The sequence below is a fragment of the Bacillus rossius genome, chromosome 7, assembly GCF_032445375.1.
Source record: "Bacillus rossius redtenbacheri isolate Brsri chromosome 7, Brsri_v3, whole genome shotgun sequence".
Taxonomy (NCBI): Eukaryota; Metazoa; Arthropoda; class Insecta; order Phasmatodea; family Bacillidae; genus Bacillus; species Bacillus rossius.
The window spans coordinates 71,696,041-71,721,096 of record NC_086335.1 but is presented as its reverse complement, the minus strand read 5'-3'; the positions used below and the strand labels follow the sequence as shown (position 1 = coordinate 71,721,096).

Sequence of the window (25,056 nt, the reverse complement as noted above, 5' to 3'; positions counted from 1 at the left end):
CAATTTTCGTGATAATTTTTTTGCAAATTTTTATTTTCTTACAGGTATACATTTCATCTTGTTATAAACACACACAACTACACTTGGCTTGTGAGTGTAAGTGCGTGGTGCATGTGGTCCTCCCTACCTCCGTGCGGGCTCGAGTGTGCTGTGCTGCTCTGTGCTCAGGAGGGATGCGTACGCCAGCATGGTCTGCACCGTCCCGGACATCGCCTTCGAGATGGTGTGCATCCTGTACAACATCGGAGCCGTGCACTCGTACGCCGGCGCCTCCGAGAGCCGTGACACGGCGGACGGCATGAAGCTGGCCTGCACGCACTTCCAGTGCGCTGCCTGGGCGTTCCAGGTGCGTGCGCGCTGTTAATACTTGCAGAGCTTGCCTCGTCGATGAAGACGAGAGCTTATTGTTTTTAGTTCAGTTTCATTGGGATTTTGGTTTTCTTGTTTTTAATTTTTTTTTTAAGTTGTTTTTTGTTATACTTATCCACCAAAATACATAGAGGTAAAATTTATATGCTGTTTACAGTAAAAAAAAAATTTTAATAAATTTGTCTAAAGCAGATACATTGCGAACACTAAAAATAATTTAGCAAGCATTTATGGTTTAGTATTGATTCAATAAGCGATGCACAATAAAACAAATAACTTTTCTAATCCACCTTGAATTTAATCATGAAATATTCCTTTTGTTATGATCAGAATTAAGTTTGGGTCAATTTCGGTATTATGCTGTGTTTTGACATGCTTGTCGGTGTTATTTTGGTTTTGTTGCAATTCACCACATAACCTTGTCCCTACTCATTGAATAAGTATTAGTAGATACCAATTCTAAATATATGTTTTGGAAATAGTTACAAAGCTTGAAGACAAATATATACTCTAGGTAACAAAAGTGTGCACACATTATGAACAGAAATAAAAACTAAAGGCCTGTATTGGAGTAACCTGGTTTCAGGGTACTAAACCAGAATTCTAATCAATTTTTGCTTTTCACTGGAAAGCGATCTTTTTTTTTTGTAGTTTTATATTGTGACTGTCTAGGAGTTGATTTACTTCTGTGGCAACTTTCGTACTTTATAATAGTTGGATGATCATGGCTGCACTCAGTCACCTTCACTTGTGTAGGATGACTGCAAACATGATCACAATAACCGAATAAAGCTAAACGAAATGAGAAAACGTAAAAGTGTAGACATAATTTAGCAGTGAGAATATGGGCAGTGTGATGGTAATGTTGCACAATGAAGACGGGACCGTCATGTAAAAGGTAGTGATTGCAAACACAAGCGTGACGGGTTGCAGCACCTCAAGGACTCGTACGCGCAGCCCAGCGGCGTCGACCTGGCGCCCGACATAATGCAGTTCATGTACCAGCTGATGCTCGCACAGGCCCAGGAGTGCATCCTCGAGAAGAGCATGATGGACAACAGGAAGGCAACCATCATCGGTACGAGCCCAATCACACTGAAGGGCTTTGTTTTTTATTTTAAACGCTGAGGAAATACTTTTTTGTATTTTCATATGTTTATTAAAAATACTAGCTTTTATGCTTGCAATATAATTAGGGGGTGGCTTACAAGCTACTCCCTAAAACACTAAACCATACTTGAGAAAATAGTTTTAAACACAAATAAGTAACAATCCAGTTTTATCTGACACATCTCATGACCTTAAACCTGCACATTAAACAGCTGATAAGTATGTGTGGTTGTGCGATGTGTTCTCTCGCAGCCAAAGTGGCCGTGCAAGTGGTGGACTACTACAAGCTTGCTCTGAACACACTGGAGCAGGGTGGTTCTGAAGACTGCTCCATCGCCGAAACAGTCGGATCAAAGCTGTTCAAGGTCAGTCGTCACGCTGCTTCTGTAGGCAGAGCTTGTCGTACCTAAACTGGAAAATAAGACAGAGATATTGTTACTGTACAGAAGTGTGCATGCATGCCGGAGCGTGTTCGATGTGTCGGTACTGTGTAGGCCTAAAGAGGGAACCCGGGGTTGCGCAGGGCTGGAAGCGGTACGTGCGCTTCAAGCTGAGCTACCACGGCTGCGTGTCGCTGCTGTACCAGGGCCAGCAGGCCGAGGAACAACAGAAGATGGGGGAGCGCGTGGCCCTGTACCAGGCCGCCTCCGAGAAGCTGGAGGAGGCCGTGAAGCTCTCCAAGGGCATGGACAGCATCGAGGTGGGTCTGGCCGGCGGAGTGTCGGGAGCCAGGGAGGGGTGAAGCCCTGGAGCCAGCGCTCAGTGTGTGTGCCCCCCGCAGGTCATCAACGAGGCGCTGACCTTCACCATGGACGTGGTGGAGGGCAAGAAGAAGGCGGCCAAGAACGAGAACGAGTTCATCTACCACGAGGAGGTGCCGGACAGGGACTCGCTGCCCGAGGTGAAGGGGGCCTCGCTCGTGAGGGGCATCCAGTTCGACGTGAACGACCCCGAAGTGTCCGGCGCCGACATCTTTGGGCGCCTGGTGCCCATGAAGGCTCATGAGCAGTCCTCCCTCTACAGGTGTGCGTCGTGTTCCTGCTTGCTGTTGATCTGAGGGCCATTCACTAAACTATTATAATGATAGGGTCTTTTTAATCAACTTAATTTTTGTTTTTGGTGGGTTTTAAGGATAGTATCAGTAGTGTCACATTGAAAATCTGCAAGAATGTGTTACCTTGTTTTATTTAAATTGGAACGTCTCTCATGTTGGGATCGTGGGCCACAGTCGGAGATGTGACGCGCTGGGCAAGCTGCCACTCAGATATTCTAAATCTGAAGTTTTTGTTAGTTTTGCCTTATTCACATGCTGGGGAAAAAATGAGCTTCAGCTAAATTCAATCAATGGCATTCATGAACAGAACAAAATCCTGTACACTAAATACTTCCCGATTAGCACATTTTTTTTACTTAAAATTCATTTCCAGTACAGATTATGAATCTTTTCTTAAGAATGTTGCTACTGTGGGCCAAACATTCACTTTATATGGAGTAGCATGTATGTGAAGTCTTAAATCAGAGAATATTTACTATACAAAATCCAATTGACATAAAATATTATGAATAATTTGATGTGGAAAATGCGCTTGACAAGATTGTTCACCGTGGTCAGTTGTTTGTACTTGTTATAGGTGTTGGTATAGTTTGCTATAGCAGCAGAGTGGGAGTTAGAGCTGGTATGGTTGCACGCAGCGAGGAGAAGGCCAAGCTGCTGCGCGGCGTGGGCGCGCGGGTGGAGGAGAAGGACCAGGAGCTGGTGACCTTCATGACCTCGCTGCAGCTGGAGCACCTGGACCTGCGCGCGGACATGGAGCGCCTGCCGCAGGTGCGTGCTCCCGCTCCCCTCCCTTCGACACAGCCGTCGAGCCAGCAAGCCACTTTGGTTATAACATCATCTAGAAATGTACACAATTTGTAGGTTCTGCCCTGTTTATGCCAAATGATAAAAGAGTTTGTATAATACATACTTCATTTAGTAACTTCTGTGTGTCTTAATAATTTAACAGTATGTTATTTTAATTTTTTTTGTGTATTTATGAAAGTTAATGGAGGTATCTCACTTATATTTTTTTGAAATAGTTTCTTCTGGAAGCACAAAAAAAATATATATATATATATATATATATATATATATATATATATATATATATATATATTACAAAATAAAAAAAAATAGATAATTCTGAATAGAAGCTTTGTTTCTGCAGGGATGGGGCTTAATTTTTTTGGACATTTTTTCCAATTATTTTTAAACGGGCATTGCGATGTGTTTATGAAATGTTTAAGTTCGGCATATGCATTACAAATACAATGATATTGTGAAATTGTTTGTTTGGTTAAGGTTAACTACATTAAAAGAAATTATACAATCAATAGGAATGACTTATTTAGAGTGTATCTATAAACTAAGACTCAAACATGAGCTATGAAGAAGCATTTAATGTTAGTTAAAAAAATGTTACTTACACATTGTTTCATATGTGACCGTTGAGAGGTGGATTGAAGCGGTGCTGGCAGGCTCAGTGCGACTGTGACCTGGCAGGAGCTGGTGGACCGCTGCGCGGCGCTGAGCGCCAAGCCGAGCGCCATCCAGGACCTCATAGACGCCATGGGCAGGCTGGCCGACACGTACCAGGACGTGGAGTCCATGCTGCAGGAGATCCGGGAGCTGCTGGAGGTAACCACGGCGAGCGAGCAAGTCTGTCATCAAGTGAATATGAGCTCGTTTCATCACTAGTTTGCACGCTTGCTACAGGGAATATTTTAGATTGCATGTCTGTAGCGACCATGATTTGGGAAAACAGCATTTAAAAAAAGATTCACATTTCTTGTGAAATTGATTGCATTGGATTTCACAGTACTTTGTGGTTCACAAAAGAATTTTTGTATCAATATGTAGAGACAAAAGCTTTTGGAAAATACTGTGATTAGGAACTGCAATGAAACGTTGGTTGGTTGGGTTAAGTTAGGTTAGCTGCATAAATAAAAAAAAAATTTCATTTCATAATTAAAAATTTTAATGACCATTTTAAATATTATTTTAGCTGATTCAACCTAACCAACCTTTCACTTAAATTAATATTATTTGCCTAATTTCTCAGAAGCCATTACATTACACAATTAAATACCTTTTGTTTACAAAATGTTTTATGACTCTAGTGTGCACTACGAGCAAGGCCAGGATTCACGAGATGTTACGGACAGTTGTTACAGTTAATGAAACTAAACTTCATAAGGTTGTTTTAGTATCAATGGGTAACAAATAATTGAAAAAAAATTTATTCGATAATCATTTTGATTCGAATATACAATTGATTACAATTAGAAATTTTTGAGTACTCGTAGACCCCCATTTTATATTTATATATGTATGTGTATGAATAGGTTTTTGAGCGAAAGCAGCAAAGAGCCGATTGTAATCGGAGTGCCCTCTCAGATGTGAAGGTCACTTGGTAAGAGGTGCCCGCAGCTGGAGGAGGCGCGCGAGAAGCAGTACCAGGCGCTGATGGGGCCGCGCCCACCCTCCATCGTGGCCACTGACCTCACCCGGGAGGCCCGCAAGTACGAGGAGGCTCACGCCAAGGCCTCCGATTCCAACCAGACGCTGCACAAGGCCATGACGCTGAACATCAGCAACCTGCGCGTGCTGGCGCTGCCGCTGCCCGAGCTGGAGCGCCAGATCCCGTCGCTGGGCGCGCTGGAGGGTGAGCGAGCACGCCTGGTGCCGTGTGCCGTGTGCCGTGTGCCGTGTTGCGAGCCGTGGGGCCCCGTGTCGCCAGGGGCCGTGGACGACCCCGCCTCCCGGGAGATGCGGCGCCTGGTGCGCAAGGTGGACGAGATGAGGAGCCAGCGCAGCTCGCTGCTCTCGCAGCTGCGAGACGCCGTCTGCCGGGACGACATCACCAAGCAGCTGGTGACACGCGCCCAAGAGCCTGCCGACACCATCTTCGCCCAGGAGCTGGAGAAGCATCAGCCGACGGTGAGTCGCATTCCGCTCCTTCGCTGGGAACATTGTCTGATCGCAGACGTCCCTGATGCTTCAAGTAATATCAGATGCAGTGCGTCGGTAAAACACAACAGGCACAGAGCAATGAACTTATAAAATGGCAGGATGCTGAAGTTAAAAGCAGCAAAATTAATAAAAATGATTCTTTACTAAAAATCTTCTAAAACGATATTAGGTACACAATCATGGCTTTACACTTGCTTTCATTGGCAAATTTATAGTTAGTCTTAAATACTGTGGTGCACCATACTACCAGTAAACTTAGCCCTACTAAAAACATTTGTTATAAATCCTGAAAACATAATGGGATTACAATATGTGAAATGCTATACGTAACTATAAAAATGTAAATGTATATGTAAATATTAAAAATAATTTGAAGTCTGAAGAAAGATAGTTCTCTACACCAAAGTGCGTAAGATTCTTCTCCACATGCAAGTATATGCTTAAGTAAAATAATTTACAAAAATATTCTTAAAAGGTAATTAAATTAAGTTCTCAATAAGTTCCTATACACACTTAATTGTCTTGCAATTTTCTGGTAATCTCGGAGATGGGACGTTTGCTTGAAAAAACCTTCAGCAATAGTGTGTAAACTATAGCTTGCCAACAAATCCCTAGACCACAGGTGCAAAAACCAGATAGTTCAAAAATCACCAGACTAACAACTACGACCAAATTAATGTAGGGGTAGACTTGACTTCCCTAAAATTTAAAGATTGCAAAACCAGAGTTCAAAGTGCTTGTTAAAACCTCCAACACTTGAGAAATGTGCCTGACCTATAGATTTCAAGGTGAGTTCGGTACATGTAAGTGGTGTTCAATTGTGCTCCGCGTCACACGCGAGTCGTATAAGCACAGTTTCATAGCACAGGTGTGTATAGGCACACCTAAAAAATGTGTTGTTCACTGAGCAAAGTTTATAAATTGAAGATCTGGGCCACATAATTTATGCGTTGCAAAAGCACGAAAGGTCATTAGTGGCTGAATACAAATTGGTGGTTGCAATAAGCGTAATTAGAGTACTCGTCAAATATTTGAGTAATCACTGATGTGACTGATGTAGCACGGTTCTAATAAAAAATAATAAATACCAGCAGTAATACAAATACAAAAATGAGTGCATGCCTAAACTTCACTGTCATTAAACATTTTACAATAAACAGTTTAACACATTTTATACAACCATTATTTGCTCACAATAGAAAACATTCTACTTAACTAGCACCGATTACAGAATTCCTAGATTTTTACTAAAAAAATGTTTTTAAATTTTTGAATGAAAAATGTATATAGATGTAACACTAGTAGCAGGTACACTCGGGTACCTTGCAGCGGAAAGACATAATTTCTGTTGTAAGAAATTATATATACTTGCATTAACGTCTTTGAAACTGATATGTGAAACTGCATAATTGTGTTTAGTCTAGTCATAAAATAGACATACTTATTTTTCAGTTTTAAATTGAAAATAACTTTTTTGTAACTATTATTGTTAGCTTGTTTTCATTCCTTTGTTTCTGACCCGTTGGCTCCTTAATGAAACATGAATTTACAAATTGAGGCTGGAATGTGTAATTTTTAATATGTAATTATATAAAATAATTTAATAATGGGTAACTATGAAATATATTGATTTACGAAATACAAAGTTTAAAAGAGAATTTATAAGGTGTAAGATTGCAACACTTTGCACATGTTTACAATTCAAGACCGGTATTTCCAATACCAAGTTAACGTAAGGAAATAGTTTCATGTAGTCACTTTGCACGGGAAACAGTAAAAAAATTTTTTTACAATATGTGAAGCTTTAACTCATTGTGTTATTTTTTTTAAAATTCAATTTAAAAATCTTGACGTTAAGTTAATAAAAAAAGTCTGTCGCAATATTATAAACATTTTTTGCAGACTCTATTTTCTCTTGTTTGTAGTGGCAGCCATGCTATAAATAAATGTAGTTTTTGTTCCTAACTAACTTTACCATTATGGTGAATATTTATTTACGATGAATTAAATTCAAGAATGTTATTAAAACACAGGATGATTAAGTTTGGTATGTATGGCTGGCACACCTTAGCTAATAAATGTACGAGTTCAAAGTATGTAGTAGTACGAAAAGTGAAAAGGGATTGGGGGGGGGGGGGGTTAATTTAAATTATAACAGTAATATGAACCCAAAAAAAAATGTATTGTGTATCAGCAGAGACTCTGATTCAACTAAATATCAGCAAAACTGGCTTCTGGCTGTCCGTATCGACACAGCTCTTAGTAATTACATAATCATGTTTTTGTTCCAGGTATCGTTAATTGAAAAGAATTTGTCAGCGCAGGACAACATTTTGAAAGCTCTGACGGATGTGTATGCCAAGTATGCCGGCACAAGGAAAGCCACGAACGAAATAATTCGCAAGCGGGAAGCCACCATCAACGGTTTGATTTCTTCGTACGATGCGTACGAGGACTTGCTGGCCAAGTCGAGCAAGGGTGTGGAGTTCTACCGCAAGCTGGAGACGAACGTGAGCAAGCTGCTGCAGCGTGTCAAGGGCACGTGCAAGGTGCAGGATGAAGAGAGGGAGCACATCTTGGCCAAGAACAACAAGTCTCTGCCGAGCCGGAGACCGACAGACGACACTGCGCTCATCTCTGAGCCCGCATCCACCAGTTCCGGCGCTCCCAAGTTGAAGGATTACTTGCAGAGCATGAAGAGGGGCAGTTATTCAGGGGGCACCGGTTCCTACCTGAACCCAGGTTACGGAGGCCACATTCCTCCTTCGGTCTCGCCTCAGCCGGTGGGCTCAGGTTCCGTGGAGAGCGTCGGCTCTCAGCAGTGGATCCCGTCGGTGAGGCCTGCCCCGGTGGGCTCGGAGGGGCCTAACAGCACACTCAAGTCCGCGGGCTACGCGCCAGAGAGCAAGGCACCACCTCCTAGCTACACGCACCCAGGGTCGTTCCACGCCTCGTATTCCCAGAATGAGTATGCCTCCAGCTTGCCATACGTGGATGCTGCAGCCCTCAAAAACTACTACAACTCAGCGTATCAACAACCACAGCAGTACTCGTACGATTTAAGCAGCCAGGCCTTCACGCATCAGCTTTCGGACAACTCGCAAGCTTACGGCAGTGTCCCTCAAGTACCTTCGTCTTACACGCATGCTGTGACTTCCAGCTCCATTCCCACCATCACCTCCGCTGCCTCTTACACCCCGTACCAGCCGGCAGCGAGCTCCCAGCATGCCTTGGGTGTGGGGTATGCAGATCCCGCAGGCTCGCAGGCCGGGACGCTGTACTATCCCTCGCAGTACGCCGCCTCCTACACGTCCTTGCAGCAGGCTCCAGTCTCCTACCCGTGCACGCCCTCCCAGCAGCCCGGGTCGGTCTACTGCATGACGGGGCAGCTGGGCAGCAGGTACCCCGCCACCACATCCGCCAGCAGCACCCCGGACCTCGGCCAGCCCCGCGACAACCGCGGCCAGGCGTACGGCTACGACGGCGCCGGCTACCTTCCGCCCAGCGGCGTTACCGACTACCAGTACATGAGCAGCGACCCCAACACCTCCTGCTACACCAGCGCCGGCACCTGCGACACTTCCCAGACCTGCTCGTCCAACAAGTCCGTGGACGGCCAGACATACGCAGCTCAGTACAACACCAGCGCTAGACCGGACACCTCTCCCGGGCAGAGTCACTACTACTCTGCATCTTACGGCAGCTACCAGTACGGGAGCACTGTCGGCCAAGAGCCGGTGTATTACGGTCAACAGCAAACACCACAGGTCGATCAACAGCAAGCAACATATGGTCAACAGCCGGGGTATTACGGCCAGCAGCAAACAGCAGCAGTGGTCGATCCTCAACAAGCGTTCTATAGTCAGCAGCCGGCAGCCAGTAGCCAGTCTCAGCCAGCTGTCGTTCAACAACCGGGGTACTACGGCCAGCAGCAAACAGCAGCTGTGATCGATCCTCAACAAGCGTTGTATAGTCAGCAGCCGGCAGCCAGTAGCCAGTCTCAGCCAGCTGTCGTTCAACAACCGGGGTACTACGGCCAGCAGCAAACAGCAGCTGTGATCGATCCTCAACAAGCGTTGTATAGTCAGCAGCCGGCAGCCAGTAGCCAGTCTCAGCCAGCTGTCATTCAACAACCGGGGTACTACGGCCAGCAGCAAACAGCAGCTGTGATCGATCCTCAACAAGCGTTGTATAGTCAGCAGCCGGCAGCCAGTAGCCAGTCTCAACCAGCTGTCGTTCAACAACCGGGGTACTACGGCCAGCAGCAAACAGCAGCTGTGATCGATCCTCAACAAGCGTTGTATAGTCAGCAGCCGGCAGCCAGTAGCCAGTCTCAATCAGCTGTCGGTCAACAACCGGGGTACTACGGCCAGCAGCAAACAGCAGCTGTGATCGATCCACAACAAGCGTTGTATAGTCAGCAGCCGGCAGCCAGTAGTCAGTCTCAACCAGCTGTCGGTCAACAACCGGGGTATTATGGCCAGCAGCAAACGACAGCTGTGGTCGATCCACAACAAGCGTTGTATAGTCAGCAGCCGGCAGCCAGTAGCCAGTCTCAGCCGGGGTACTACGGCCAGCAGCAAACAGCGGCGGTGGTCGATCAGCAACAAGCCGGGGCAGCGTCCAATGTGGACCTGCTTGCGGGACTGGACTTCACGGTGAGCCAGGCTCCGCTGGAGCCGCAGCAGCCGGCCGAGGAGAGAAAGGCGGCAGTGGCGGTCTCTCCCAGTAAGCAGTCGGCAGCGTCACTGCCGGAGTCTCCGCCCGCGGTCCAGCCGGCACCGCGTAGTGAGACCCCGGTCGTGGTAAGCCTGCCTTTAGCAAACACCTTCTTGTTGCCTTAAACAGTTACATCCCGTCAGTCAGAACACTGTTGCATTCCTGCTTAGTGTTGAGAAGGTGGTAAAACAATAAATACTTGTCCTAATATGTTGTCAGTGGGCTATGATTGAATGTAAAATTGAGAGATTATTTTTAAGAATGGCTGCCAGACATCCATTCCAAAATGTTCACGTTTTGCTGGGATACATAGTATCTGGAGTTACGTACTGGTTGCTTTCTCACAATTATTTGTTGATGGAAATAAATTGGTATGGTGTTTTTTGTAGTACAATATTTGTTTTCGGTTTTAAAATTTTGAAATTTTTTTTGCTTATTTATACTTTTATTATAAAAGATAAGATAAGATCGAATATTTTTACTTACTTTTTCCACCAACTGTTACTCTTTAACTATGATCCATGCTTTATTTTTTGAATGAGATTGCATTTATTTTTCATAAATGGTAATCAAGGAATGTAAATAAAATTGAAATAAAAAACAATTTTTTTTTAATGTTTACTGTGTAGTGAAAAATGTTTCTAGAAATATAAAACATTCCTTTTTTTTTATTTATGTAATAATTATTTAATATATTTGAGCTTACTAAACTATATTTGCTACTAATATAACCTATTAAAATCTAACAAAAATTTAGCTAAAAATGCAAAAAAATAAATTAGAAGTTTTACTTATCAATTTTTTAAAATCTAATCTGTAATAGTATGAAATTTCACGATACTCCATAAAAAATTATCGAAGCTTTACTTGTGAACTTGGCTGGCAGTTCCTAACTCCGTTGTGTGGCCCGTCGCATCTTTACATTGCAGTGTGCATTTTTTAAATGGGCATTCACTTTCTCTTTCCAAGGCACAATTTCTGCCTTTAGCACTGTCCATGTTGCCAGAGAGCATACGTGTTTTAGACATCTCTTCGTGATATAATGAAAACATTTTAAAATGTGTCAAAACATTGTATTTTGTAAAGTAAAATTTGTAATAAGAATTTTGGAAATACAATTTACTGTTGTATTTCATTAAGAACATCTGATAAAACCCATTCTTTTGTAAAGAGTCGTAATTGAAAGATGCCATTTTGGTTTCAACTGTGTTAGACCACAGTTTTTTTTCATCTCATTTAACATTATGATGTTTGCTCTTTTGAGCTTAGCACAGGTAATTACTATATTGAATGTCTTATGGTCAGTGACCCACTGCTACAAATAGTTTCTCCTGTGAAATTATAATTGGTTAAGCATTCATTTATAATTTTTATTTTCTTTCAGAATGAATCAACAGTAAAAGCACTTTTATGGTCTTAAAAAAATAAGTAAGATGATAAAAAAATTAAAACTTGTTATAACTAAAAATGGTTTACAGAAAACGTTTTTTATTGTTCGCAAGTTGGGTAGAGTCAGTCTGGAAGAAGTGGTTGCCACATACTATGTATTGTAATCTAAACATGAGTCACTCTATAAACGAGGTAAAGATTATCTGAAACTAATAGTCTTGTGGAGTTGGGAATTGTCAGCAGACGGCTTGCTGTGACTCCGTTGTCACTTTTCAACCTCACCCTCGCCGTAATGTTCCGCCAGAACATTGCTATAATAGTGCTCGACCACGTCTGATGATGGTCGGCGAGTATGAATTAGAATCTCGGTCGTTAAAAACAAGTCACTTCCATGACGAAAAAAATCATTTAAAACTGTTTCTACACTGCAAACGCTACACTTTGTCCAATGTTTTTGATTAACTGAAGGGAAAAAAGGCTTCACACACTCGCCATGTCGCCATGTGGATGTGGCCACCCCTGTGGAGGTAGAAGTCGTGTGGCTACACAGCCTGCAGCACGTACAGCTAACATTCAGCTCATGGCTCATCAAAATGAATCTTTAGTAAAACTACAATTCATTTTTGACGTGACATCGTTTAATAAATCGATGAACGCTGGCTGCTCGCACGAAAAAGTGTCCCGTTGCACACATTGTCCCGTTACGCTCATTGTACGCTTGCGCTGCATCTATCTCTCTTCCACTCGACTGTAACAACCATCAATTTGACTTTTTCGAGGCACATTAAACTTGAAACACTCCCATTCGTTTCCTACTTTTCCTATCATCGTCCTATCCTTAACAGAATAACACAGATTGGAAGAAGTTAAATAGCAAACATGTATAAAAGTAATAGTTAAAATAATCTCTTCGCAAAATGATTCAATTTTATTCATAAAAGTATGCAATCATTTCATCAACGTTTTGTTATGTCGTCACGTTAAACTATCGTCCGAACCCAACTTTACAGACAACCAATTTTTTTTTTTTTTTTTAGTATAATTTAATATGAGCACGACGGATGAGATGTTGTACATCGCAGGCGGAGGCCGGCGACGAGGCCAGGGCCGGCTCCAAGGGCCCCTGCAAGGACCCCTACTCGGACCCCGACTCCCTCGCCCAGTTCGTGCAGGAGGTGGAGAAGTACGAGAAGTTCGTGGACAGCCTGGTGACCCGGACCCTCAACGGCCCCACGCCCCTCGACATGAAGTGGAAGGAGCTGCTGGACCTGCAGGTGCGTCACCGCCACACACTCGTGCTAGCGGCCAGCTCTAAATCCTCTTCCAGTAGCGTGTCGAAACAAAAAGGCCAATTTATCGTTCAAAATATAATTTATTTTACCAGCCAGATGTCTCGAAAACAAAAATCCACCACAGAAGGGCACATTAAATGTGTTTTTGCCTCAAAATACAGTGCATAAGGGGTCGCCCATTAATCACGTGATGTTTTTTTAGCTAATTTTTAACCCCCCCTCCCCCTAGTGATTTTTGGTGAGGTTTCAGACTACCCCCTCCCCCCCCCCCCCCCAATAAATCACGTGTATTTTTTTCGTAAAAAATATTTTTAAAAATTTCAAAATATTATCTATAAATATAGGTATAATCTAATTTAATTCTGGAAAATTAAGCACAGTGATAAAAATGTCCAGACACACATTAAGGTTGCAGGTTTATTCTCACTGGCATAAAAATAAAGGAAAAGCTTATATGTGATTTACGCATGTATTCAGCGCCAAAATCACAGTCTTACTGGCGACTGGCAATCCAAGCCGGGTGGTTCATGTTGCGGCGGGCAGGCGAGTCAAGGTCACGCGTCGCTTTTTGGTTTAGTAGAAATCGCGCAAAAAAATTAATACACGTGATATCTCTCTACACCCCCCCCCCCCTCCCCCCTTGTCATATTTCGTAATTTTTCCATAAACCCCCCCCCCCCCCCCTTCTTTCGAGCCTTACGTGATTAATGGACGATCCCTAAGGGACATTTCAGTTTCAGCAAAATGTGTGTGCAAAATACTTTCATATAGGTATAGGCTCAATGGAAATTTAAATAACATTTTTACGAAAATATAGATTTATTTGAGAAGGTATACATTTGCCAAATAACTACATACCGTACAGACTACAGAGGCAAATTTAACACTGAATAGTGATCAAAAGGAATTGAATAAACAATGATCGTGCCTGGCTTTAAGCATGCGGCCAGCATGTAGTCCATTTACAGTGGTTTGTTGCTTCACACTTTACAACTAAAACTATAAATAATTGTACTTCCATGTCTTCTAAACAACATTTTACCAAAGATGAGAAATTTTTTATCTTGTTACAAAAATTTCTTATTTTCATCGCTGAGTAAGCATAAGTTTTAGCAATGCACACCCAAAGTTTATTTTCTGTGCCTTCTTGATAAAAAGTTGAAGACAATGTTAGATAATAAATATTTGTTTTAGTAGATAAACCAGTAGTATTAAAAGAATAATCCAAAAAGCTAAATAAAAACTTGATTGTATTAAACAAGTGGAAACCGAGCTGTGCCTAACCGACAGCGTGTACGCAGCAGTGTCTGATGAGCTAGCAAGAGACCTGCGACAGCCAGTCAATTCCTAGCGAATTGTGTTGTGAAGTATCGCCCAGACTTTCCTTGTAGTTTTAAGGGAATCTTACCACGACTGCAGTTTTTCCTTTACATTTATGTAATTTACTCTGGGCATATATTTTCAAGGATATTGTTGGCCAGCAAAAATATGTTCAGTTAATTGTGTGGATGGGGTTTCAAACGCCAGAATCTGCCAAACAACCGGACTGGCAGCACGATCGGTGCTGGTCGCAAATCGTACCGAACCATGGATGCTGGTGAAAAGATCTATATATTTATTTAAAATGTTACGTAGTGTTACATTTATGTTAGTGTCGTTGAATGCTGTGAACCTTGTGACCTGATGGACGGCAGGAGAGAGAGGCCCACAAACACAGCATCTCCGTGGCCCGTTGCTACCCGATGAAGAACCGCTTCCCGGACATACTGCCGTACGACGACTCCAGAGTGGAGCTGCCGTCCACCAAGGACGACTACATCAACGCTTCGTACGTGAAGGTTGGTTCATGACAAATATCCTGGTTTTTTTTTGTCCCCCCCTTGTATAATGTTGCTGATAACTTAAGGCTCTTTAGTAATATGTATATTGTAACTGGGTACACACACGTATATATTGTACCTACAGCAACTACAACCTGATATTCGTTTCGCTGTAGTCGTCCGAGAAAAATAATAAGCTATTTCCTCTCTGCGCGTAGACCAGATTCTGTTAGTAAATATGAGGTTGCAACAGGGAATTGCCAGAAATGGGGGTCTGAATCAGAATTAAAGCGGAACGATATAAAATTGCAGGCTGGCCCACGAGAGGGGAGGTACGTAAGTGTGCGACGCCGCAGTGCGTGCGACTGTTGCAGGACGTGGTTCCCCTCGCCCCGCCGTTCATCGTGACGCAGGCGCCTCTGCCGTCCACGTACTCTGACTTCTGGACCATGGTGTGGGAGCAGCAGGTGGAGGTGGTGGTGTGCCTGCTCAGCAGCGCAGAGGTGCCAACCCCGCTCACCTACGTGCCATAACATTCTTTTATGGCTACTGAGCCACTGACTTAATTGACAGAAATTAACATATGTGCTAATCTTCTGCAAAGAAGTCTCTCGGGAGTCTTAAAACTTTAAACGTTCAATAAACAGAAATTTATAAAAAAAATCAATTTAATAATATATAATTTAAATCAGTAAAATTAATCAGTGGCCTACTAATTTTAATTAGAACTCCTTTTTTTTTTGTATGTACATGTATGTATATGTATTAGCATCATAAATTAATTTGTTAATCAAGTGTGATAGTTGTCTGGATTTTCACTCCAGTTGTCAAAAACTTCAAATTATTCAATTACTATTGTTTGTAATTGGCTGATAACTAGGCCTGTGCGAATATCAGTATTTTAGTTCAAATCAAATTTGAACAGTAAGAATGAGAATTACGATCCCACTATAAATTTTTTTTTTGCATAACTGCTGGAAAATTAAGAAAAATAACACTAAAGTGAAAGGTTGTTTCAAGTTAAGTCAGCTACAATAATTATATGGAAATATATGGAAAAGTATTCGTAAGCAAACGAATTTTCCTTAGTTCGAAGTGTTATTATTTGAGTCTAATCAATTACGAATAGTTTGTTATTCGTATTCTAAAATTCTAATATTCGCTCAGGCCTGCCGATAACATTAGTCCATCTAGCTGGTGACAGTCAATGGTTAGCCAGCTGTACTGAGCAGCTGGCCCGTGTGTAGAACCAGTGTGACAGCAGCGTCGTGTGTGCCGGGCAGCTGGAGGAGCAGGTGTACTGGCCGGCGGACCGGGCCGACGACCTCGTGCTCGGCAAGCTGAGGCTGAGTCTGCAGAGCTCGAACGTGCGCCCGCACTGGACCGAGAGGATCCTGTCCCTGGCCGTGGGCGAGACGCGGGTCTCGCGCGTCGTGGTGCACCTGCAGTTCACGGCCTGGCCCGGCAGGTACGGCGCGCCGCGTGTTCCCTCCTCCGTGCGGGTCCGTCCGCCCGGCGGTCGCTGAGCGAGCGTGTTGCCCGCAGCTCGTTCCCTGCGTCCCCCGGGCCGTTCCTGGGCCTGGTGAGCGAGGCGCTGGCGTTCCAGCAGCAGCAGCGCGCGGCCGGCCACCCGGTGCTGGTGCACTGCCTGTCGGGCGTCGGGCGCACGGGCCTCTTCCTGCTGCTGGCGGCGGCCGTGGGCGAGGTGCAGGCGGGCCGGGGCCTGCCGGACCTGGTCCCCACGGCCGCCCTCCTCAGCAGCCGGCGCAAGAACCTGCTGCGCGACCGCGAGCACCTCAGGTTCGCGTACCAGGCCCTGCTCTACTACGCACAGGACATGCTCATGAAGCGTGAGTACCTCGCAGCCCGTGGCGCGTGTGTTGTCCCGTGACGCTCGGTGACGCTTGGTGACGCGTGGTGGCTCGGTCCCGCAGGGGGGATCCTGACCAGCCGCTCCACGTTCGAGGACAAGCGGGGTCGCGGAGGCAAGTCGCACACCAGGCACCCCTCCGAGGACTTCCTGCTGGGACCACCCACCGATCTTAGCCAGCTCCAGTCGGGAGTCGAGAAAATGGGGTTAGGTAGTTTTCATGTAGTCTTACGGAGCACACGGAGGCCGATGAAACCGTCCGGTTTGCTCACGACCTTGGAAGGTGTGTTGTGCCGCCTTAAGTCTGCCCCGTCACTTGTATGATCCGAGGTTGTTAGTCCCATCTTTAAAATATGCAGTAAAGTTACAAGATGCATTGCCAGGAACAAAAAAGAAAAGGTACTGAAAAAAAAAACTTCAGCTGTGTTAGAGGAGCTATTGTAAAAAATACACGTGCTAGCTCACAATGGTGAACTCTTAGAAGATGGGGGTACTGTTTGTGGTTTGGTGCAGGAGTTACATCTGCCACTATCTTCACGGTGCAGCTACAGAGGATCTGGTGTAGGCGTTCGGCAACGTCAACCTGGAGCTACTACAGAAAATATTGACACTAATCTAAAACAGGTTTTAATAATAATTTTGATAGTATGAAATCACAAAATGACATTGTGTGATTTATGGTTGCTCAAAACCATTGAAAGAACAAAAGTTAATTAACCATTACAGCTCTTATAAACTCTAACTTGACAGGAGTTGAATGTATTTACACAAACACAAAGACAAATTTGGATAACAGTTAACTAGTGGTCAGATTTTTTTTACAGCTAATGATCTTGAGAAAGTGTGGTTTTTTGTTTGAGAAGGCTTAAACAGTTATCCATGTTTTACTACTAATAAGGAGTAGGCCTGTGCAATTATTTGAATTTTCAATTATCAAAATGAATAGTTTATTATTTGGTATTCAATCTCGAATACTGAACTTCGAAAAAATGCATATTCAGTTTTTTATGAATATGGCTTTGCGGGATAGAATCACAGAAGATTTTCTCATAGGCGGTAACAAAATTTCCACAGGATATTCATAATGTTTTAGGGTTATTTATGGGGAGTTTTTTTTTTTTGCTGCAACTGGCAACATTAATTTTGATAAGACTAATATAGTAATGACAGATTTAACACAGTAATTAGGAACCATTACTAACACCCACATTATCATATAAAGTATTTTATGGTGAAGAGAGTCCTGCAGGTCGTTAAAAATAGATTAGAACTGAGAGTATCCTGGTAGTAAAATATTTGTCCATAAAATTCAGAACAGGGGTGTGTGTGTTAAAGTTGACAGTCTTCAGATCAAGGGTAGAAACACGGCATGCCAGCTCTGTGATTGTTTTATTTTTTTTATTTTCTCTATTTATATGATTATTTTCTTTCGGAATGTGAGGGGGGGAGGGATCTATGTATAGATACTAAGTGGAAAACATTTGGTCTTCCTGCCGCAGAATTGCGTTAGTTGCAGCATGTCGAGGTGAGAGGAAAATATCGGAACTAAGTGCAAGAACTGAGGATGTAAGAAGCAAATGTCTGGCAGTTTGATGGTCACAAAGGGATCATGGACGGTACCATGTTGTCTCGAAGCCGCGCAACACCAGCAGCCAATCACTTATCGCTCTGTGCTGTCGACCGTAGCCTCACTCTGCGTGCATGAGCAGGGATTTTGATTAACAAGTTTAGCATCTCAAATAGCGTCAACTATACGCCTAAATACAGTTTCATATAAACACATCCTATCCTCCTTTGAGATTGCTGATTGTGATTAGTCTGCACAATGCATCTTCTAATGCTAAAAAATGCTTAACATTTGACAATTTGTGTGGGAAGTGTAATTATTGGCTATATTTCACCATATTTGCATTTGTAGTATGCTTGATGTTTGGTGTTATTCACAATTAGTTTTGGTGCCGTGAGCATGTGTGTACATTCTTCTTAACCTCTAGGATTCATAGAATCCATTATATATATTTTATATATATATATAATATATATAAAATATATAAATATAAAATATATATAGTATGTGATTGAATTTAGCGTGTTTTATCGCATAATCGTCGCACGCGCGTAATCGTTGCAACCATATTTTAGGCTATCAAAATTGGGATAAAAAACTTCTCGCGTAATCGTCGCAACCATATTTTAGGCTGTCAAAATTGGGATAAAAATACTTCTCGCGTAAACGTCGCATGATGTTTTTGGTACCACTAGTAGATACCGAGCGCTTTGTGTAGGTATCTTTTCCGTATAAAACGATGTATTTTAAAGTAGAAATCTAATATTTATTCGGTCATTACCACTTAAGAAATTAATGGAAAAATACGAAGTAGTTGTACGTGTAAATTTTCTTGTAAAGACATTTTTAAACGTTATTTCCTTTATCTGATCGTCTGCGTCACCACAGTGTAGGTATAATCTATATTTTAATTTCAGTCATTACCGTTTATTTATTTAATTAACACAATTACAAAGTTGTCTGACGTGTAAATGTTCTTTTAAAGACGTTTTTAAACAGTATTTCCTTTATCTGATTGTCTGCGTTACCGCAGCGTACCGCTTATAAAAATGTAGCCAGCGCATCATTCATGTTTGATTATGTTGCTTCCCGTATAGAGTGCGCGCACATAGTCGAATATCGATATCTCGCCGATTGGATGCAACGCGCGCTCTCTGTCAGGTGCTGAGTTAACTACATTTGATAGCCCACATTCTTTCGTGGCAAGTTTGTACTACGACACGTTAGTTCACGTCAGATTCAAGTGGCTTGCGTTCGCGTTAAGAGTTTTGGTTTTTCTATTTAAAGTTGAAGAAAGGTTTTTTGTTTAAGGAATTATTAATATAGATTGTTTGGCATGCTCTTGTATACTCCACCTTTTTTTAAATAAACGTACTTTCCATGAACGGGTTTTGTTCTTATGAATAACTTCACCTAACATAAATTTTTTTTTACGCATAATCGTCGCACACCTACTTTTCAAACTTGATTTTAGAATAAAATGTGCGACGATTATACGAGAAAACACGGTACAATGAAAATAAATCATCCAAGTGTCTGCCTGTTGCATGGATATATAAAAGGGTCTTGAGACGCTACTGTTCTGATATTCATTGTGGGAATGAACTGTGTTTTATGTGCGGAATGCCGAGGGAAGTGGGTAGAGGGGGGAAGGGTCAGCAGGGCACGGGAGTAGCGAGCAGTGTCGTGTTGGCAGGAGCAGGAAGCAGCAGTGAGGGCGCACCGGCGCCGGCCGACCCCCCGCCCGGCCGGTGGTTGAACCGTGACGCGCCCTTGGACGACCCCTTCGCGGACATCGACCCATTGTGGCCCCTGAGGAGGCCGTGACTTGCCGTGTTGTGCCGTGGCGCGTGAAGAGAAGTGTCCGTGTGCCACCGCACGCGACCCACTGAGTTAGTTGTAGTTCTCCATGCACTGAATGTAATCAGTAGTGAAAACTGTACATTAGTTCCCTATGCTTTACACTTTGTAAACAATATTTTTATTCTGTAAGCAATAATGGCGATTTTTATTTATTTTATTATTATGTACTCAGTTTAATATACAAGGAAGGTTGTGTAAGAATCCTATCAACTCTAATGATGTATGTAATTAGCTACAACTTGAATAAATGCTCTTGAGAAAGTGTGATACTCATTTTACTTAACCAATATTTGCATTTTTATGTATACTGAATAAACTTAAAACTGCAGATTTGTGTTACTGTCCTTCAAAAAAACATAAGTGTATGTGGACAAACAGTTAATGTGTATGTTAATCAAATCAAAATATTAATTTTGCATGTTTGAGTTAAAATGGATTTTATATGTGTACGTATATATTTATTTTAAACCTATAAATTCCAGTTTATGGATGACAGGTAAAGTAATATGCTGCAGTTTCTTGTTTCTTAAATATCATTTAGATTATCTTCTATAAATATTATACAGTAGCAGATTGACAACTGTCCTGTGTTTACGAAACAGTCTCGCCTAGTGCATGTCTCACGCTTTGACCAGTGGAATGAATGCCAATTCTTAATACAATTGTCCAGTGTACGTACACACAGCCATCAGTCTCCATGAATAGTTTTAAGAATCAAGAAAACTGAAGAAGGTATCAAAGCTGCTTAGTTGCTGAGAATAGTAACTCAGTGAGTTTAGGTCCTAACACATTCATCCACTTTAATTGAATTAGTATTGTAGTAATGACATGCCTTATTTTTTATTGATTGTTTCAAAGAGTCTCTTGCTGTTGTAGTTTGTCAGCAGTGGTGACTTGCAGTAATTGTCTCGTAAAAGTGAGTTTCTGCATGGATGGGATGTGAGTTTGAAGTGAGACACGAGCTCGGTATAGTGTGACCGTGTAATTAACAAGGAACATTGGCAAAAGAAATCGCAAATAACAGGACGTTGTTGCACGTTTAGCCTCTCTCGAGCAGTTTGCTGTAGACGTGTTTCCGCTCTGCTGGCGGTGTTGGATGTACCCGTGCCCCAGCGCAGTTTCGTTGTTGCCATGCTCACCGCTGAACATGTCATTCCCCCCAGACCGGAATTTACGGCCTATGTTTTTGAGGTTATACTTGTTTAGGGCAAAATTTTAGTATGCACCAGAAATGCAATGAAATAAGTGTGCATTACACAATAGAAAGGACAGGTTGAACGTCCAATGCGTATGCGTGCAGGAACAGATATTGCCACGATCCGAGGTCAAGATGCACCCGTATATACCTATTAACTTTGGCAAAAATCAGGGGGATCAACTAAGTATGCCAAAGTAAACTTTATGGTAGTGAAACTATCATGGAACACATTTCGTGAACTAGTATAGTCTTAGCAACACATAATCACAACTTTAAAAAATACATACTTGTAATTTATTATACATACAGAAAAAATTGTGTCGGAACAAACATAGCTTTAAATTTAAAGGTATTTAAAATTTTGTTGGTTTAAATAAAGCATTATGCAGCGGTAATATTTTTTAAGTATTTTTCAAACTAGAAGTTTCAGTTCAATAGATACATTAGAACAAAAGTAACCTGAAACATTTTAAAACACAACACTAAGTATATATGTATATGAAAATTTGTTTTTGCTTAAACAACAGAAATCAGTCTGTAAGTACCGCCATGAAGCAAACCTTAATCTTATTGAGCTGATTCAACATTTAAGATTTAACCGTATTTTCATCATGAGATTATTTTATTGAACATGGCGTGAAATATATGTAATCTAACATTTTATTGTTTCTCTACAGTGTGACGAATGCTGTGCTATATCTGCATTTCAATGATAAATAACAATTGTCAAAATTGTAAATTGTAGTTTTTAAGTTTTCATTTTTTTAACTATAAATTGTAACACAAAGTAATAAAGGGTAGTTGTACTATTATGAAGTGTAGATTGACACTCCACTATAGTACTTGTTCATTCTCTGATGTTCGCAAAAGTTAATATAATTGGATGAATCGTGTGGGTCTGCCATCTTTGCAAGATTTCTTAGACTTCCACATAAGGCAGCACCATTTTCAGGGACCCATTTCCGTTCCAATTAACTTTTGTTCCATTAATCAAATTACTCCTATCAATGTCATGCACCGAGAGCTAAGGTGTTAACAAGTCAAAAATATAATTGTATACGACAGTCGTGTGTTTTACCTTCCTGCGCCGACTCCCGCCAGTGTTGGCCAGGCGCTCTGCAGCCAGCGAAGAGAGACAAATGCAGTGACGCTAAATCAAAACAAGGTGTGTGTGCTCATGGATGCACATTAGCACATTGATTTAAGACACTGAACGATTGGGAAATTTACTGTAACAAAAATTAAGAAAATTCTTGGTACTCAATATTAGTTTTAACATGCCTATGAAATAATTATTTAATTTAGTAAAATAATTTAGATAGATTTTGTGGTTGAATATAGAAAAAATGGTAAAGGTTAAAAACTCGTTAAATCATAATTTTGTACGTTATTCTAGCTCAATTTCTTAGCTTCATATTAAATTTCTTGAATATATGATTTATTGCTATAAAAACTAATATGCCCCCGTTTCACTGGTTTTGGCGTATAATATCTAAAAAAAAAAAGGTAAAGGTATCTACATAATTAAATATTTACTTCATTTATGCTAAGATTCTTATATCCAACTTTGTTCGCTATTCAGATATGAATTTTTTATGATAAAACAAAACTTGCTCTCTTTTCAGTTCCTTAAAAGACAAAATGAAAAACTTTAAAAATACAATTACAACTCTATATGCTTAGTGTTCATTCTTTATTTCTAACTAGAATGTAGATTCAGCATTTTTTGTTCTTTAAACCAAATTCACTTTACCGCCTGTAGGAGTTGAAATTTTAAAAATATGATAAATAATTATTATATATTTTTTTTAAATTAATTTGTCTTTCTTAATTAGTCCCAGATATACAATTTTTTTAAAAATAAATGAAGACTAACCCTGTTTTACCCCTATTAAAAGACAAATTTTTATAAACAGAATAAATAAGGAATACGTAACTCTAAACAAAAGTATTTTTTACGTTTCTAACTTCATATTTTAATTTAATTAGTTTTTTGTTCTAATAACACACATACCCCATTTACCAACAGGGTTTTAATTTTGCAAATTGATAAAATTGTCATTGGTACTTTTCATATGTTTATTATTGGTATCCAACCGCATACATAATAATTTTAAATATAAATAATAAAGGACCGAGTATGATTCGAACCTGACTCTCTAGGCATTTAAAAATACTAATAATATTATTATTATTACTCGACTCCTGGATTAATCAATAAAAATAATGATCATTACTATGTCATCTGTATGTAAAATCCTTTTAAGGGAGATCATAATGATGTCAGACTAACGTCGTCATTATGTCATTAATGTTACATCAGTATCTGATGTAAATAAGCTCGAAATAATTATTCAGACTATAATTAATTAAAAAAAAATAACAGCTATTCCAAAGTTTTAAGTTTTCACTTGTGTCGGCAGTCCCCATGACTATAATGTTTTTGTTCGTAAGGAAAACTCGTGCCCGAGCGACTTGGCAACAGCGGACCGCGGGACCGGCGAGCGGGTTGCGCGCGCGGCCGCTAGGAGCGCTGCCCGCCGCTCGGCGCTCAGTCGCGCGCGGGAGCTCGGCCGGGCTGTGTCGGGCTGTGTCTGTGCGCGGCGCGATGGCGGCGGACGTGAAGGTGTCGCGGTGCCGCCTGGACGCAGACGGCTGCGTGTGTCTGCGCGACATGCTGCTGGCCTTCAACAGCCCCATCACGGAGCAGCACGCGTGGGCGCTGGTGCACGGCTGCGCGCGCTGCCTCAAGGCGGCCGTGGAGTCTGACCGCCGCAGCTGCCTGCTCGTCAAGGAGCTGGGCCACGTGCTGATACACCGCGACGGGCACGTGCACGCCAGCACGGTGTTCGGCGGCCGCCACGCCTCAGGTGGGCCTCAACCCCCTCCCACTTGCATGCAACCCCACTAGGCGGAGTGTGCGAGAGAAGGCACACCCTGTACCAACCCCCGCAGTGCCTACTGGCCCAACCAGACTCTCGCTGGTGCATCGCTCACCCGGTGGAGCCGCTGCGAGCCACCAGCTCGCCTGACGGCCGTTCCCGTCAACGGTTCCACATTCAAATTCTTTCGACCAATAGAAAGCACGTAGCAAGAGTTCTAGAATACCCCACATTAGTTGGAGGCAAGATGCATTTGCGGTGGCAACTCTTAATTTCCAAGTCAGAATTCCGTCCCGGTGCCATGTTTTTTGTTTATAACCGTCTCGCGCGTGTTTATGAATGTAGTACATAGTAAACAAATTCTTTCGCACTTAGGTAATTGATTACAAACAGATTGGTGTTCGTGGTGTATGTATTGGTTCAGGGTTCGTGTGGAGTGCGGCTCCAGTCTAAGCATACACGACCAGTGCTGGGTACCAGACAGCCAGTGGCTGAGAGCCCTCAGCTGTGCTGCAGACGCTCCACCTGTCAGTGGAAGGTGGGGGCACGCCCCCGACTGATCAATACCTGCGCCACTAGCGCTCGCAAGGCCACGACCGCCGCACTGGCACTGTGTCAGCTCCGACCACAGCAGTGGCCTTCCTGCATTTTGCTACACTGACACTTATTTTCACGTGTCAAATTGGGCGTTGCATTATTTTTTTTTTTGCGATTAAATTATTGACGCTTTATCTTTTGATAGATTATTTTGTTGGTGGCTGACGGTCTGTTTACGATCTGCGTGTGGCAGTCTGTTCAAATGGTTGTCGGTCCGAACTGCCGTGTGGAAACAGCGTCTCGTCAGTAACAGTCATTGCATCAGCTGATTGTTGTGGCAGACATATTTGTTTATACTCCTGGTTGCTTTGCTGTCTCCCCCCCCCCCCCCCCCCCCCCCAATATTTTCTAACTAACAGTGCAACTGC

The 25,056-nt window shown here is 42.3% G+C and overlaps 2 protein-coding genes across 13 annotated transcripts in view; both read left to right on the top strand.

The window, feature by feature from the left end:
- The window catches only part of LOC134534369 (tyrosine-protein phosphatase non-receptor type 23), a 28,968-nt gene extending 8,690 nt beyond the window's left edge, over positions 1–20,278 (top strand). The window contains exons 3-19 of one of the 9 annotated variants that reach the window (XM_063372814.1): positions 169–346; positions 1,303–1,447; positions 1,732–1,844; positions 2,003–2,179; positions 2,261–2,502; positions 3,172–3,304; positions 4,022–4,156; positions 4,949–5,183; positions 5,259–5,458; positions 7,783–10,296; positions 12,682–12,873; positions 14,586–14,729; positions 15,086–15,214; positions 15,959–16,179; positions 16,257–16,561; positions 16,646–16,792; positions 19,845–20,278. In XM_063372814.1, the coding sequence (XP_063228884.1) occupies positions 169–346; positions 1,303–1,447; positions 1,732–1,844; positions 2,003–2,179; positions 2,261–2,502; positions 3,172–3,304; positions 4,022–4,156; positions 4,949–5,183; positions 5,259–5,458; positions 7,783–10,296; positions 12,682–12,873; positions 14,586–14,729; positions 15,086–15,214; positions 15,959–16,179; positions 16,257–16,561; positions 16,646–16,792; positions 19,845–19,975 (5,341 nt within the window). In that variant the 3' untranslated portion in view covers positions 19,976–20,278. Of the gene's footprint in view, positions 1–168; positions 347–1,302; positions 1,448–1,731; positions 1,845–2,002; positions 2,180–2,260; positions 2,503–3,171; positions 3,305–4,021; positions 4,157–4,948; positions 5,459–7,782; positions 10,297–12,681; positions 12,874–14,585; positions 14,730–15,085; positions 15,215–15,958; positions 16,180–16,256; positions 16,562–16,645; positions 16,793–19,844 lie in introns of all 9 variants that reach the window. The other 8 variants (XM_063372821.1, XM_063372815.1, XM_063372819.1 and 5 more) reach the window with 8 other exon arrangements.
- Positions 20,279–23,768: 3,490 nt separating this feature from the next.
- LOC134534370 (protein spire) overlaps positions 23,769–25,056 on the top strand; it is a 105,810-nt gene continuing 104,522 nt past the window's right edge. For all 4 annotated transcript variants that reach the window (XM_063372824.1, XM_063372825.1, XM_063372823.1 and 1 more), the window contains exon 1: positions 23,769–24,079. In XM_063372824.1, coding sequence (XP_063228894.1) covers positions 23,818–24,079 — 262 coding nt within the window. In that variant the 5' untranslated portion in view covers positions 23,769–23,817. The remainder of the gene's footprint in view (positions 24,080–25,056) is intronic.